Source organism: Primulina huaijiensis, unplaced genomic scaffold (assembly GCF_012295235.1).
Source record: "Primulina huaijiensis isolate GDHJ02 unplaced genomic scaffold, ASM1229523v2 scaffold20025, whole genome shotgun sequence".
NCBI classification, from domain to species: Eukaryota; Viridiplantae; Streptophyta; class Magnoliopsida; order Lamiales; family Gesneriaceae; genus Primulina; species Primulina huaijiensis.
Window position 1 is genome coordinate 164712 of NW_027351963.1, and position 17217 is coordinate 181928.

Below are 17217 nucleotides of genomic sequence, written 5' to 3' on the forward strand. Positions count from 1 at the left end.
CGTGATGAATGGAATATGTTAAGATTCCAAGATTTTAAGAAAGTCAGTGATTACAATTCAGCGATGAATCGAATAATCTCGCAGCTAAAATTTTGTGGACATGAGGTCACAGAATCGGAAATGCTTGAAAAAACATTCTCCACTTTTCACGCATCAAATATAACTTTACAGCAACAATATAGAGTGCGTGGATTTGCGAGATATTCTGAGCTCATCGCCTGTCTTCTTGTGGCGGAAAAAAAACAACGAGCTACTAATGAGAAATCATCAGTCCCGACCCACTGGATCATCAGCATTTCCAGAAGTAAATGCTGTAAGTAAAAATGAATTTAAACTTGGAAACCTAAATCAAATTCAAAGACAAGGTTTTGGTCGAGGTCGAGGTCGAGGTCGAGGTCGTGGTCGTGGTCGTGGACGTGGACGTGGAATTGGTCGTGGTCGTGGTCGAGGCCGTGGTTTTGAAAACAATAGAGATAGTTATTTTTATAACTCATCTCAAAAGGGTGTCACGAATCACCCAAAGAAAAGGCATCATGAGAACATGAGTGTTAATGAAAATCACTCGAAAAGATTTGAAAGTTCTTGTTTCAGATGCGGTACTCCAGGACATTGGTCTCGTATTTGTCGAGCCCATGAGCACCTTTGCAAGCTCTATAAAGAATCGATAAAGGGGAAAGAAAAAGAGACCAACTTCACTGAGCGAAGTGACCGTTTGAGTGATTCAACTCATTTTGATGTTGCTGATTTTATGAATGATTTATCTGGAAATGATCAATATGTTGGTGGGATAGAAATGAACAATATTAATGCTGCAAATTTTCTCAATGATTTCTCTGAAAATGAATAATATAGTGGTAAAATATAAATGTACAATAATTTATTTTTCATGTATTTATATCATAATGTTTTATTGTACAATTATGATATGTGTTATATTTACATATGTATTGTCATTAATTTTTTTTTTCATTGCATATTTTTTTAAGTTCAAATATGAAAAATGCTATGAGCAAAGCTGAAGTTTGCATACCCGATAGTGGTACAACGCACACTATCCTCCGAGCTAAAAGATATTTCTTGGAACTAAAACCAACAAAAACAACGGTGAATACAATATCAGGTCCTGTAGACTTTATTAATGGATGTGGTAAAGCACAATTTTTGTTACCTAATGGTACAAATTTTTGATCAATGATGCTTTATATTCACCACAATCGAAATGAAATTTGTTGAGTTTTAATGATATATATTCTCATGGGTATGATACTCAAACAATAAATGAAGGGAATGAGAAATATATGTGTCTTACCACATATAAATCAGGAAAGAAATATGTGATTGAAAAACTACCAATGCTCCCTACTGGATTGCATTATACACATATACGTCCCATTGAATCAAACATGGTAGTTGATAATTCTTCAATATTAACCAATTGGCATGATCGATTAGGACATCCTGGTTCAACAATGATGCGAAGAATTATAGAAAATACACATGGTCATCCGTTGAAAGACCAGAAGATCTTTCAGAATAATAAGTTTCAATGTAAAGCATGTTCTCTTGGAAAACTTATTATAAGACCATCACCAGCCAAAATCCAAACTGAATCACCAATGTTTCTTGAACGTATTCAGGGTGATATTTGTGGACCAATCCATCCACCATGTGGACCATTCAGATACTTTATGGTATTGATTGATGCCTCCAGCAGATGGTCACATGTATGTTTATTGTCAACTCGAAATGTTGCATTTGCAAGATTACTTGCTCAAATAATAAAATTGAGGAATCAATTTCCCGATTATACAATCAAGAAAATTAGACTTGATAATGCTGGTGAATTTACTTCCCAGACTTTCAATGATTATTGTATGTCTATGGGAATCATTGTTGAGCATCCTGTTGCTCATGTACATACTCAGAATGGATTGGCTGAATCATTGATTAAACGTCTCCAAATGATTGCTAGACCAATGTTTATGAAAACAAAGCTCCCTATTTCTATATGGGGACATGCAATTTTACATGCCGCTGCATTAATTCGCATCAGACCAAGTGCATATCTTAAATACTCTCCATTGCAGCTTGCATTTGGTAAAGAACCAGACATTTCTCATCTGAGAATTTTTGGATGTATGGTGTATGTGCCTATTGCACCACCTCAACGAAAGAAAATGGGACCTCAAAGAAAGATTGGTATTTATATTGGTTATGATAGTCCATCAATAATTCGATATCTTGAACCTCAGACAGGAGACGTGTTCACAGCACATTTTGCTGATTATCATTTTAATGAGGAAATCTTCCCAATGTTAGGGGGAGACAAGAAACATACCGAAAAAGAAATTACATGGTATGTATCATCATTGTTACATCTGGATCCAAGAACACAACAATGTGAAAAAGATGTACAGCAAATTGTGCACTTTCAAAGAATAGCAAATCAAATACCAGATGCATTTACAGATACAAAAGGGGTAACTAAATCATATATACATGCTGTAAATGCTCCTGCTCGAATTGAAATTCCAAAGAAACAAATTGAACAAAGTCATGATGTTGTAAAACGCCTGAAGCGTGGAAGGCCAGTCGGTTCCAAGGATAAAAATCCTCGAAAAAGAAAATTCATAGAGAAACACATGATGATCAAAAAATAGAGAATGTTGTTCCTGAAGAAACACATGATGATGAAAATGTTCTGTCAGAACCACAAACTGACGAGAATCATGAAATCTCTATTAATTATATTAATACTGGAAAAATATGGAACCGAAAAGATATAGAAGAAATTGATGATATATTTTCTTATAATGTGGCAATCGACATCATAAATGATAATGAAGATCATGAACCAAAATCTTTTGGTGAATGTAAAAATCGGCAGGATTGGATAAAATGGAAAGATGCCATCCAGGTTGAATTGGATTCGCTAAATAAACGTAATGTTTTTGGACCTATAGTCCTTACACCTGAAGGTGTAAAACCTGTTGGATACAAATGGGTTTTTATTCGAAAGCGAAATGAGAAAAATGAAATAGTAAGATATAAAGCTCGACTTGTTGCACAAGGTTTTTCTCAAAGGCCTGGAATTGATTATGAAGAAACGTATTCTCCTGTGATGGATGCAATTACGTTTCGGTATTTGATTAGCTTGGCAGTATCTGAAAATTTAGAAATGCGTCTTATGGATGTTGTTACAGCCTACTTATATGGATCACTTGATAGTAATATATATATGAAAATCCCTGAAGGATTTAAGATGCCTGAAGCACAAAGTTCAAAACCCAGAGAATGTTATTCTGTGAAATTACTAAGATCATTATATGGGTTGAAGCAATCCGGCAGAATGTGGTATAATAGGCTAAGTGATCACTTGATGAAAAAGGGATATGTAAATAATTCAATATGCCCTTGTGTTTTCATTAAGAAAACAACATCCGGATGCGTAATTATTGCTGTATATGTTGATGATTTAAACATCATTGGAACAAATAAGGAAATTCAAGAAGTTGTGTCATACTTGAAAGAAGAATTTGAAATGAAGGATCTTGGAAAAACCAAGTATTGTCTGGGTTTACAAATTGAACAAAAAGAATGTGGAATATTTGTTCACCAGACAAATTATACAGAAAAGATCCTTAAACGTTTTAATATGGACAAATCAAATCCTTTAAGTACTCCAATGGTTGTTAGATCATTAAACATAGAAAAGGATCCATTCCGTCCATGTGAAGATGATGAAGATATTCTTGGTCCAGAAGTACCATATTTAAGTGCTATCGGTGCCCTTATGTATCTTACAAATTGTACAAGGCCTGATATATCTTTTGCCGTAAATTTATTGGCAAGATTTAGCACATATCCAACAAAGAGACACTGGAACGGAATTAAACATATATTCCGTTATCTACGAGGAACGACAGACTTGGGACTTTTGTATTCAAAAGATGCTAATCCAAGTATAATTGGTTATGCCGATGCTGGATACTTATCTGATCCACACAAGGCACGTTCCCAAACTGGATATGTATTTACTCGTGGAGGCACTGCAATTTCTTGGCGTTCACAGAAACAAACGCTCGTAACAACTTCATCAAATCATGCCGAGATTATTGCACTACATGAAGCAAGCCGTGAATGTGTGTGGTTAAAATCAATGACCCAACATATCCAAATCTCATGCGGATTATCATTCGACGAGAAGCCTGTGATACTATATGAAGATAATGCTGCATGTGTTGCTCAAATGAAAGAAGGATACATAAAAAGCGACAGAACTAAACATATTTCTCCTAAATTCTTCGCATTCACCAAAGAGCTTGAGAAGAATAAATGTATTGATGTTCGTCACATTCAATCAAGTGAAAACTCATCAGATCTCTTCACAAAGGCACTTCCTACGACAATATTCAGAAAGCACATATATAATATTGGGATGCGCAATCTACGAAATGTGTGAAGAATTGTTCGTGTCAACATAAGGGGGAGTTTACGTGACTGCACTCTTTTTCCCTTACTATGGTTTTTATCCCAATGGGTTTTTCTTAGTAAAGTTTTTAACGAGACAGTATAAAAACACGTAATGAAGACAATCATTATGATCATCATCACAAGGGGGAGTGTTGAAAATAATATTTAAAATGTGTGTATTGAATATTTGAATGTTGAAAATTAGGTAAAATTAGGTGTTGAATATTGAAAATTAGTCTGTGATGATGAAGGTAATGATGTAATTTATTTTTGGATTATTTGTAAAAATGTTCTATAAATAGATCTCTCATTTGTGAAGAAAATCACAATTGAGTTGAGAGAAAAATATTATAAAGTGTGTAGTGTGATAATTTTGAGAGTTTGAGATTTTTACTTTTTATCGTAAATTTTTACTTTTTCACAACAAAAATCAAGTAATAACTTTAAAGAATTATTCTAAAGAGAAGCAGCCTCCTCAAATAAATTAAACGAGGCAAATTTTTTTTAAAAAAAGGTTTAATATTTTTAATAATTGTCCACTTTTATATTATCTGAAAATATTTACTTTTGAAAATATGTACAAAATTGTAAATCAAAAGACTTGCATTTTGTGAGATTATGCATTGACATATATAATTAATAATTTGAATCAATAACATTAATCTTATTACTAAGCTGAATTGATCGCTCAGAAAACTTCTGACATTGTTTGGGGCCACAGCCAAGATTTCCAAAGAAGAAAATGCACACGAGTTTTTCTTAATATATTTAATAATTAAGGGGCAAAAGAGTAAATTGATCGCTCCAAACACTTCTCACATAATGTAACACGTATCTGTGTAGTTTTTTTTACACGTGCTATGCGAAAACTGAAGGGAAAAGACAGATGACTGTAAACTAGACCAATCAATCATCAATGGATTGATTGGTTGGGTTCTCAAAATGTTTGTTTTGAATACAAAGGGCATCAAATCTATACATATATATGGCTAAATCTGAGACAAAAAAATTTTATTTATGCAACATATATCAAGGATTAGCAAGTAGACATGTCAAAATAGATTAAAGAATTAAGATATTATCAGTGCAACCTACGTATTTTAGATGACGGATTGACCTAATCAATTTTTCCTGCAGACTCGCTTAAAGAAGTCTCAAGAAACCCACTTTCATTGAAAATTCCCAACTTACGTGATTTGATGACCACGAATCCTTTATTCGGAGTGCTACCTTCCACACTATGTGAGACTCTAGCAGGATCTATCAAATGTCTGCAGAGAAATGACATTAAATGTATTTTGTATCGGAATTGACGAAAAAATAATTCAGATGAAAAACGCGTTTTAAATAAATGTTTTCACAATCAGGAAAGCTCTATAAATAGAGCTCACTCTCTTCCGTCTTAAATTCATCGATCATCGAGTTCTTTCTATCATCTTATTGTATTTGAGTGTATAGTCTTATAATATTTGTGATGTGTTTTGTTTTCTTGTATTAAGAGAGTATGTGTTCTCTTTGGAAACATAATAAGTGGTTTTACAATAAAAAAATTATTGTAGTGAAATTGTTTTCATCTCATTCGTAGTTTGTACCATAATAATTTTTAAGGATTTTTCACGTAAATTTCGGTGTTCAATTTATTCTTTATTTTTATTTTTATTATCTCAAGTTGTCTGAGACGTGGACCAACACCAAAGAAATAAAAAAACTAAGTGGTTTCACACTTTACGAGGAGGGATCCGAACCAACTGGTATCTGGGTAATTTGAAGTGGCGTGCCCAAAATATCTAGCGGTTATGTTCTTGTAACTTGGTACAATTGATATGGTTGTATATTTCAGCCCAAGTCATCCGATGTCATTTGTTACTATCTCATGAATGAAATTTTGTGTTTGCAGCGGTCAAGTGAAAATACAGCCTTTATTGCACCCAACTTATACTCATGGAAGTACTTTGGGCTTGTATGAAGTGCTTGCTCAAAAGCCTTGCTTCTGCGATATTATATCGGACCCTGTGGTACTCTACTTCTTTATCGAAACTGAAAAGATCATTTCTGCACTGAGATCTGATCCTGCAGTGGAAGATTTCTTTTGGCGGGTATGATGTTAGTGTTTTTCTTACAGCATGTGCAACACTTGCTGTTCAAATTTTCTCTTGTTCCGATTTCCTCTTTGTCGCAAGCCATTTTCTGGATATGTTTTTTCATGTCAGCTGATGAAGCATTGCTTCATTCAAGTTGCCATTCAAAATATATTAGGAGGTTGGTCCCTTAAGTTACTATGATGGAACTGACCTTTATCTGCAGGAGAGTGTCATTGGTCTTGCTAAACTCATGCTTCCTCAAATGTTTGAGCAAATGGCAATGCCAGATTTAAGAGCACTCATGGCTGAAATATCAATCATGAATATACACATACGAGGGGAGAGTTTTGAAGTACCCCGTAATTCTATTGGTCTCCTATTAGAAGGGTTCATAAAAATGCAAGGTTGGCAAGGAGATTTGCTGACATCTCCTGCAGTAATATTTCCATGTGTTGATCAAAACGCTTGCCGGTCCGAAAGAATGGGTACTGATCTTGAATTGATTCTGATTTAGTCAACTTTTTTGTCAAACTCATATATACTAGTTTTAGATACAACTGACAGAACGCTGCTCTGGTTTATATAATTTTCTATTTCATCATTTTACCCTTATCCAGATATCCTTGAATGCCATCTTCCGGTTGTTCATGTTGAAATGTTGTATGTTGGAGATGGTGATGTCAAATATTTATGACCGTCAATTATGGCAAGATCCTGCCATGCCAAAACACCTAAAAGTCGGTCAAATTTAAATATTAAGTTAAATAAATTTTTGAAGTAAATTCCCAAGGTTCATGTATTTAGGAAATTCCCAGTTTTATGTTTCTCCACGTCCATTTAATTGTGTTTTTTTATTTAACTACGACAGAGTTTTATCATTTTTCTTCCGGATTCTGTCATTTGGTTATGCTTTGACAACTGCACAAGCTATTAGAAGCATTTGTTCACACTCAAAATGGATAAAAGAGAGAGACGGGTAGATATACAGAGAGATGCAGAATTCACTTTTTCAACATTTCAGCACTTTTCATGTTTGACCTTCAGTTTATTCTCTCAAGATTCCTTAGTTCCATTCTTGCAATTTTGCTTAAATATAGGTTCTAGAGAAGGAAGTTTCTCTCAGCAATTGTCACTTTATCAGGTTGAGACTAGAGCAAGGGCGATCATATTTGATATTGCTGGATATGATGCCAGCAGAACCTTGTGCAAGAGGTCATCTTCAAGAATATCACAATCTGTAGATCACCCCTCTGGATCTCTTGGTAGAGAGCATAGTGGTCTGATGAGTTGGCCTGAACAATTTTTCCATCCCAAACTTCAAGATCTTGAAGCATTGAATCAACAAGAAAACGATTTATCTGCAAGGGCTGTGCAACTCAGCATCTTTGGCAGCTTGGTAGATATAACTCTCTTTTATTCCATACTTTTATTTATTTGCTACAAAATCATTGACATGACTTACAGTTTTTTGAGTGCAAAGAGATATTGGTGCGAACCTATGTTGGTGTTTTATTCAACTGGGGATGAGATTATTAGAATTTATCTCCCCCAAAACTGTGTATTTTGATAGAGGAATGGGCTGATACTAACTTGTTGAAATGTTACCAATATGATTAGATATACGTTAGAAGACGACGTGGCCCAAGCTTCCCAAGAAGTAGGAAAGTATCCCCGAGCTGTAGCCAGTCATATCGATCCCACTGTGACTCATCCTTGGCCACCTCTTGTTTCTGCAAAATCTGAAGAGTCTGGCTACGCTCGGAAATAAAGGCATGCAAGAGAGCAAAGTAGAAAGTCATATTTTGCAGCTTGAAAATTCATCAGATTGAAACTCGCGGAACAAGAGATGACTTGAGCGATGATTCTGGCTGCAAAGATGAACATATTGTGAAAATTGATTCGCCTAGCAGCAGTCTAAACTAGAGTTATCTAGTATTGACAAATAAAATCCCTGGAATACAAGAAAATCGAACAAAATTTTATATATAAAAAATACGGAAAAAACAGAACCACCGGGCTACCGCCTCTTTTCCTCACGCTCCATTAATCCCTTAACTTGGTTAATTTTTACTTTATTTTCGCAGTCAATTACCTATTTTTATTCTTCTAAATCGTCCCCCCATTATATAGAGCAACTAGCTAGCATTGAGGAATATTATATCAACATCTCACTGATGTTGTTGTGGCTGCAAAATGAGGCTGAGGCTGTGATCAGGTTCAGTTCCTAGATGTAATGAAAATATTCTAAAATGATCGAGAATACGAAAATACACAACATATATAGTATACTCGAATAAATACTGTAAATTACTTGTGAAAAATGCTGTCATCTAAGTCGTCACTACATTGTGACCACATTGCACTCTATTTTGAGAATCAAAATTTTACCATAATTTGAGATTATAATAATATAAAATTTAAAAATAAATTAGATAAAATCTCAAAAAATATTAAGGTAAAAAACCATATATAGATCTCCCTTAACGAATATTGTGACTGTCTTTATGACGGCCACCACCCACGGCATTAATTGTCGACAACTCCTACTCCTCTACTGCTTTTATTTTCTTTGGTTCCCCACATATTCTGTTCACTTCCATTTATAAGTAAGTGTTCGGAATCTTGAAAAGTTTTATTAAGCTTCTATTTTAGCTTATTATAAATGTGAGCTTGAGAGATTTTTCGATAATACATCTGAAATGTTTCTCCAATATAGTATCCTCAAATTTTAGTCAATGGTCTTCAACAAATTATGTAAATTTTCATTAAAATATGAGAGATCGACTTATCTCATCTGAGAGGGTTGAGATATGAGAATAATTAATTACTTCAGTTGGAACATATACTTAGTCTAGCCAGAGCTTGAACCCAATGAAGATACTAATTATAGGATGCACAATTCTTCAATGAAGAAAATAAATGAAACGTACAACATGACAGCAAACATATATTATAGGCACGTAAATTGTTGTGGAGAGTAATGGGAGATCCATAAATATTTCCCAATAATTACGTACAATATATCCCTTTTTATGGAGGAGACAGCAAGAATCGCGTGGGGCATTTGTTAATTGCTGTGTGTTTGCATGTGATCTTTTTTAATTTGGTGAAAGAACATTGTAATAATTCCTATTCATGATTTCCAATGATGATATATGGTTGTACATAATCCATATCTTATTTCAAATATTATCTGCATGTGTACCTAATTAAGCTATGTGATTTACAAATTATTTTCAAATAATTAAACTATTTACTAATTACTGATAATGATGATGGTAATTTTAATTTCTTTATATATGTTAAATATGTGTGTTTAATAATTTTAATTTATTTTGTTATACTAAAGTTATATGTATCTATACTTACATATGTAGTATAATTTCTGCATGTATATTTGATATATTTTCTAATCATGGGACTTTTCGCACGTCCAAGAAGAGATGAGACAAAAACTTATTTTTCTACGAGCTTGAACTATTTTCCAAAGTGCGTAATGCGAAAAGATTTGAAATAAATTAGTTTCTAGTACGAATAATTGTGATGGTGCCTCTTCCATGGGTCTGAATTTTAGTGAATGCCACCACAGATTTCCCAGACAATCCCGGCCCCTTCGGTGACACCAATGGCCGGGCGGCGAACTCTCCAACAGGGTGGCGCACGGCCCTTGTCGGCGGCATTAAGATCCTTTTGTTAATGTCGTTTAATGTCACATTGCCTTCAAATCCTCCCGGTTTCACTAATGCAAATGGACACATTACTACCTTCGCCAATGCCCTTTTGCTCCTTTTTTTTGGATCATTACCCCCTGAAATTAGTGTAATGTTTAACAAAAATTATGAACATTTGTCTATGTAAGTCATTCAGAAAATTGAAAATAACTAAATTGTCTCTCGAATCCTTATATAAAAAAAAGTTTCCAAATTAATAAAAAGCAATAATTTATGTAGAAAAATTAAGAATATGCAATAAATAAAAATTCAAATATGTTATGAAACGACGATATAAATATGACGCAAACTGATCAAGAATTTCTATTGTAACTTAATTGAGTGCCAGTCAAATATATATATAACTGAGCTCAAAATTTCAAAATAAAAAATTAAGTACTCGAACTTTTCTCTTGATGAGATTGGTCATGCGATTAGTTGTCATTTTAAAACTCGAGGAATTAATTAAGAAATATACTTTATCATGTAGCTAGTAATAGTATACATATTTTGTGAGGCAGAGGAAGAAAATAATACCTGCAGAAGAAACTATAGGGCCTCTGATGCATAGGTTTTCTTTATCTGGTGTGTACTGAGAATCCATTGATGATTCTTTAAGAGAAGAAGATAAAGAATCATATGTTTCTGACACTGCTTCTTCAGGTGTTCTCATGTCTGACAGAATCAAGAAAACATATAAACCTACATTCATTAAATACTTCATCTGAATATACATGCCATGTTTTCGTATCGAAACAGGTTGAAAATCTTTAAAAATGGATGATGTTTAAATTGCAAAACAATTACAGTAAAAGGTATATTCACTGTTTTCGATTCTAGACAATTATGTCTCATCATGGCTAGTTAAGTTAATTACCTGAAATGGTGTCACACTTGATTATTTGACTCACGCTGTCAAAGTTTTCACAACAATCCTGCATGAAATTTGAAGTCCAGCAATTCTGTGGACAAAAAAAAAAGGCAATCATGAAAAGAATCGACAGAATAATAAACAAAAAACCCTGTAAAATTCAAGAAAAATTGTAGCTGATCAAGAACTTGATATTTTTCAGATCATAACGTACCACCATGGAATTGTGGTCCATTGAATCTTGGTTTTGATGTTCAGTGAATAAGAACAGCCGTCTTCTCTTACAATTAAACTCAAACAAAACATCTTCAAGATAACCAGTGGAAAAATCAGAGGCTTCAGCAGAAGGCGGAGTCCAAGCATTACTATTGATACTACTCTCCATCTCATGATCTGTTTCAAAATTCCCTCAAATTTATTGCTTAATATAGGAATATCATGCATGTTAAATTTGTGCTAAAAATTATTGACAGGAGAAGGGGAAAAAAAAAGAAAGAATAAACCAAAGAAAAAGAGAAAAGGGTTACATTTATATTATAATTTATACTTACTGAATTGAAACATTTCTGCGTTGAAAACTTCAAGATTGTGGAAATCAAAACCTACGGAAGAGCTATGGAGGCTACTCCTGAAAGCAATGGAGCTAAGCTCACCCATTATTTTGCTTAAATGTATTGACATATACACTGCTACTACTATAAAGCCAAAGATCTATGTGTGTATATATATATTACACACACAAAATAACACTAGCCGGTTAATTAATATAATTATAGATCAAATGATAATAATAATTTAAAGATTGAGGTAAAATTCAAAATTAAATATTTCTTTTGCAAGGGTGAAATAATATTTTTATTATTCAAATTGAGAAAATCCATATATAAAATATATAATATTTAAATTATACATTTGTCTTCCTTTTGATGATTTGTTTGAAAGCAAAATGATTTGAGATAGAAGGTAACATGTAGTCAACTGCCAGCAAGAACTAAAGGAGGAGGATTTGTTACATTGGGATTCGGGAAAACTTGTTTACTTTTAAATTATTGCAATGGACTATAATAGCATGTTTGTGTGGCATGTAAAAAGAAAGTTTTGAGAGAGAGAGATTGGTAGGAGTGGAAAAAAGATATGTTTATTTTTCAAAGTATTATTATTTAATTTAGTGAATAAAGCTTGGGATTCTTATGTTTAAATGAAACATGGATTTCAAATTCAATGGTGTTATCTTTATTCAAAATTTTTAATAATTGAAATCCCATATCAAATCTACAAAAGATCAATGCTTAGCTTCTTTTAAATTCTTATATGAAAAATATAATTAAAAGTGAGATTTAAATATATATTCATTGGCTTGGCTTGGTGAATAGGTCTCTTATGAGACGGTCTCACGAATCTTTATCTATGAGACGGATCAGCCCTACCGATATTCACAATAAAAAGTAATACTCTTAGCATAAAAAGTAATATTTTTTCATGGATGACCAAATAAGAGATCCGTCTCACAAAATACGACCCGTGAGACCGTCTCAAACAAGTTTTTGCCGGACTTGGGTGGACATCACCATATTCATTATTTTGTTTTCAAATTTTAACACATGGAAAAAAAAAACATTCAAAATCAATTAAGTTAACGAGTTACATGCCTTATTTAATTATTTTTTGAATTATCGTTACAAGATTTGAAATGTTTCTTCTATGCTCTACTTAGAGTAATTCTCACTAGTAAATCTTAGCACATGGACCATTAACACGTGATGTGTATTTTCGTAAAAATGCGGGAGACTCAAATTATCTGATAGTGTTGAATCTACATAGAGCATAGATAGACAAAAAGGATATAAAATCTGTTATATTCAATGCTACATGGTTGAGAACCAATTCAAAATCTCATGCTTTCCCTTTTTTTATTTTTTCTTCTTCGAATTTGTTTCCCTGCTGTTTCTCCTTTTTTCTTTTTTCTTTTTTTTTTTCTCTCATTTATCTGGCTTTTCCTTGATAATTGCCATCGTAGGGTCACTCAACTAACTTTTCCTTTAACTTTATATTATCAAGAATTATGACTTAGACTAATTCACAAGTGCTGACTTTTTCCCCCTTTTTGGGGTGGTTTACTAACCAAGGCCTAATTATTAACTTATTCATTTTTTTTAAGGCATTGGATGAGGTATATAATAATGTAATAACAATCTGCAGCAACAAATAAATCGCAACTTCTTTGTGACCATAAAGAAATGTGTGCGTCTGTTTGATCTCCTGAACACCTACTATGAGTACTTATCTGACCACTGCTCAGGTAAAGTTCATCTATTAGATGTAATTTCATCACATTTAATATATAAAATTATCGGTGCTCACATAGATACGTTATATGAGTACCAAAGGATCAATTCTATATATAAACACAAATAAAAAAATCGTTTTGCAAAAGTTAGAAACGGGCCAATCTAGATTAGCACGCTATGCACAGGAGCCCATTTTCTAGTGGGCTTGAGCAGCTCAACGGCTCTTAGTTTTTCTAATCTACTCCCAGCCCAGTATGTGCACATTTGGATCGAGCCTTATTTGTTTATAATTAAATTAATTAAATATCAAATCCGCAAGTTACTTATTTATACGATAGTAAGTCAAAGTAGAATGAATTTTAAATTGATAATATTATTGAATATGAGTAAATTTCAAGTTTTATGATCTAAATTATTTATTATCTAAACAATAAAAATATATTTAAGATATATAAATTTGAAGGAACCAAAGTTTTCTTCATTAATTTTATTCAAGAATACAAGTGTATTTGTAAAGGATCGTACAAAGCTATCCTAGGAAAGAAAGAAAATCATGCACAATCTAGGCTAGAATTATTGATATTACATGGTTATTGAAATAAAAATAAGCAATATCCCTTTAATTTCTCCAATTAATTTTACCATTAATTGTTCCTAATTCTGCTCTTTGGGTTTCTCTGTTTAGGGTTGGTTTTACTTTCATACTGGGGATAGATGTTTTGTGAACTTCTGGAAAGGGAAGGCTAATGGAGAAGGCCGTTTCAACTCAAAGCTCAGTGATACCCCCATAAGGATCCGGGTCGAGTCGTTGCCATAAGCAATCGACCCGGACACTATTAAGAGCCCGAGCACTGCATGTTTCCCAAGAATTCTTCGAACAGCCCGGTCTCCCGCGCAATAATCACCCGAGCTCTCATATAAGTACCCGGGTAATCAATTGCCCGAGATACCTCGAGAATTGAACCATACTCAAGTATGATTGATACAGGACGTCTAATCTGTCAGAACAACTTGGGTTTGGAGTGTCCTAAAAGTCATCAGAAGATAGGGTATGGGCAGCCGACCTACCATACTTAGTAGGTAGCACTGGAATCAAGGTACCTACCTCATCTTCTACTATAAATAGCAGGTATAAATGTCATTTACCGATTCTGAAATCTTTGAACTCTCAAGCATTACACATATTTTCTCCCAAATATTGCTTGTGTTCATCTTCAACCTGCTGACTTAAGCATCGGAGTGGCCACGCCGGATACCCCTCCGGCGCCCATTCACGAGTTTCTTTCATTGTTTGCAGGTGCTATTGAAGCCATTACCTTCACTCAAATTCCCTAAAAACTATAAATTATTGATTTGACCTGTTGGAGCTCCTTACCCGGCTCATCCATTTCAACAAAGTCACATCATTGGCGCCGTCTGTGGGAAACTTGAGATTAAGGCGTTGATATGGCTCATACTCGAAGAACTAATCAAGAAAATTCCCGGGCTCATGGGGATAATGCGCGTACTTCGGGGCAAGGTGAGGGTGTTCCTCCCACGGGACCCAATCTTATTACCATGACCCCGGAGGAGTTGGCAAGAATAATCTCCGAAGCGGTGGAGAAGGCTGTGGCCAGGAGAGAAACTTCTCGTCAAGTTACACCACCCGGAGATGTGCAAATCAATGAGCAGGAGCAAGAGCAAGAATTGAGGGAGGAGGAAGTGAGAGGAGAGGATGAGGAATCTAGTGCTGGATCCAAATCACCTACCGTGGCTGAGGAGTTGTTGGAGTTAAGGCAGAAAATGAAAGTTCTGGAAGGGCAGTTGGAGAGTCGTAGCATTTCTCGAGCTACTGCTAAGGGTTGCCCATTTACCGATATCATTGTCCGGGAACCTCTTCCCGGGAACTTCAAATCCGCCAAAGTAAAAGATTACGATGGCAATGCGGATCCTGAGGAGCACCTAGCCAGGTTTGAAAACATGGCCATGTTACACTGTTACACAGATCGAATCAAGTGTAAAGTGTTCCTCACCACTTTGGTGGATTCAGCTCAAAGGTGGTTTGAGGGACTGTCCCCTCAGAGTATTAATTCATTTAAAGACTTCCAGAAGGTGTTCTTACACCACTTTAGTAGCAGCAAGAAATACAAGAAGACCGCTTTTAGTCTTTTTGAAGTCAAAGAGAACCAGGATGAAAGTTCGAGGGCTTATATTAAAAGATTTAATAGAGTGGCTTTGGATGTACCCACTTGCGCTACTGAAACAAAAACTACGGCATTCACCCAAGGCTTGAGGGAGGGTGAATTTTTCAAGTCGTTGACCAAAAAAGTGCCCGGGGATTTCGAAGACTTATTATCCCGGGCAGAAAAATACATCAACATGGAGGAAGCTCAGAAGCAGAAAAGGGAAGCTGTAAGAAAAGAAAGGGGGGACCGGGTAGCTAGGCCCGAGGAGAAAGGGCAGAGAAGGAATAATCCAGGACACTTCTCTCACCACGTGCCTCTTAAAATTACCCGGGACAGAGAGGTTCAGGAATGCAGTAGGGATCTGGCCGCGGACCATCAATTATCCCGACCTGAGAAAAGAGGATTTTGTACTCTCCATAAGGTGTGTTATCACAACACCGAAGATTGCAAAACATTGAGGGGAAACTATTCCTTCCATTCCGCCCCAGAACAAAGTCAAGCCCATAAGAGGCCGAGATTGCCATGGACATCTTCACAGCCAAGGCACAACGCTCGGGAAGGAAGTATGAGGAATGTACCGAGGGGAGAGCCCGTTAGGAGAAGAGAGCCCGATCTTGAGACGAAAAAGAAGTCACCCCCTGCTACAGGATTGATAAAAATGATATCAGGAGGCTCCACTGATGGAGACTCCCACCGGGCAAGGAAGTCGAGGAGTAGGAGGGAATGTATGGATGTAGATGGAATGAGAAGGAGTGAAGCGGTCATCAGTTTTGGCCCAGAGGATTTGAAGGGAGTGAACTTACCCCACAATGATGCCCTAGTTATCCAAGCCCGAGTGGCCAATTATGACATTCGGAGAGTCTTTGTTGACTCGAGAAGCTCTGTAAATGTAATTTTTAAAGATGCTTTTGTGCAGATGGATTTGCAGGGCTACCATTTGGAAACCGTGGAAACTGCCCTCTTTGGTTTCGCTGGCCATGTGGTCTACCCGGAAGGGGAAATCGTCCTTCCATTAACCCTGGGTTCCCAGGATCTCAAGAAGACGGTGATGACTACTTTTACTGTGGTAGACTCCCCTTCATCGTATAATATAATTTTGGGGAGGCCCGCTATAAATGAATTAAAAGCCGTAGCATCTACCTATCACCAAAAGATTAAGTTCTCGGTTGGTAGTAGAGTGGGTGAAGTCTGGGGAGACCAACCTTCCTCCCGGAAATGTTATGTAGAAGCCGTTTGGGTGGATCAGAGCAAAGCAAAGAAGGCTGGGAAGAAGGCCCGAACTGATGAAGTATGTGGAGGAGCAGTTGAGAAGGGGGAAGTGCACTTTGTGGCAGAAGAGGAGCAGGAAGTTGTGGAAATTGGACCAGGACAGCAGATCCGGGTGGCCCGAGATCTTAACATATCCACCCGGGTCAGTCTACTTAACTGTTTAAGGGATAATATTCACGTTTTTGCATGGTCCCAGCAGGAATTGACGGGAATCTCTCCCTTGATAGCTGAGCACCAACTAAATATCCTCCCGGGATCTCACCCGATAAAACAGGAAAAGAGACACTTTGGCCCCGAAAAGGACAAAGTTATTGAGGAACAAGTAAAAGAGCTCTTGAAAGCCGGTCACATTCGGGAAAT

At 35.6% G+C, this 17217-nt stretch overlaps 2 protein-coding genes across 5 annotated transcripts; one reads left to right on the forward strand and one right to left on the reverse strand.

The window, feature by feature from the left end:
- Positions 1 to 6296: 6296 nt before the first annotated feature.
- Positions 6297 to 8468, forward strand: LOC140966032 (sodium/hydrogen exchanger 7-like). Of its 4 annotated transcripts, XM_073426304.1 has the most exons (4): positions 6297 to 6569; positions 6778 to 7039; positions 7652 to 7950; positions 8172 to 8316. In XM_073426304.1, exons 1-4 carry the CDS (start codon positions 6351 to 6353, stop codon positions 8295 to 8297), a joined length of 906 nt encoding a protein of 301 aa, XP_073282405.1. In that variant the 5' UTR covers positions 6297 to 6350; the 3' UTR covers positions 8298 to 8316. The 4 variants fall into 4 exon arrangements, 2 of the variants coding, with proteins under 2 accessions (XP_073282405.1, XP_073282404.1); XM_073426303.1 differs by having other exon boundaries at positions 6298 to 6569; positions 7652 to 8204; XR_012173215.1 differs by lacking the exon at positions 6778 to 7039 and adding an exon at positions 8338 to 8468 and having other exon boundaries at positions 6311 to 6569; positions 7659 to 8211.
- A 1468-nt stretch (positions 8469 to 9936) lies between these two features.
- On the reverse strand, positions 9937 to 11840 carry LOC140966033 (uncharacterized). Its single transcript, XM_073426305.1, has 5 exons — positions 11687 to 11840; positions 11350 to 11528; positions 11142 to 11226; positions 10802 to 10939; positions 9937 to 10362 (listed from the first exon to the last, which is right to left on the reverse strand). Exons 1-5 carry the CDS (start codon positions 11814 to 11816, stop codon positions 10073 to 10075), a joined length of 822 nt encoding a protein of 273 aa, XP_073282406.1. The 5' UTR covers positions 11817 to 11840; the 3' UTR covers positions 9937 to 10072.
- Between the last annotated feature and the right edge of the window lie 5377 nt (positions 11841 to 17217).

Bases quoted from the DNA above. Each gene is read 5' to 3' on its own strand.
- LOC140966032 (XM_073426303.1), top strand. From the start codon at position 6,351: ATGAAATTTTGTGTTTGCAGCGGTCAAGTGAAAATACAGCCTTTATTG. The intron at 6,570-6,777 runs GTATGATGTTAG...CTTTATCTGCAG, and splicing joins TGGAAGATTTCTTTTGGCGG to GAGAGTGTCATTGGTCTTGC. The intron at 7,040-7,651 runs GTACTGATCTTG...GCTTAAATATAG, and splicing joins TTGCCGGTCCGAAAGAATGG to GTTCTAGAGAAGGAAGTTTC.
- LOC140966033 (XM_073426305.1), bottom strand. From the start codon at position 11,816: ATGTCAATACATTTAAGCAAAATAATGGGTGAGCTTAGCTCCATTGCT. The intron at 11,227-11,349 runs GTACGTTATGAT...TTTTGTCCACAG, and splicing joins TGGACCACAATTCCATGGTG to AATTGCTGGACTTCAAATTT. The intron at 10,363-10,801 runs GTATTATTTTCT...CACTAATTTCAG, and splicing joins CCCTATAGTTTCTTCTGCAG to GGGGTAATGATCCAAAAAAA.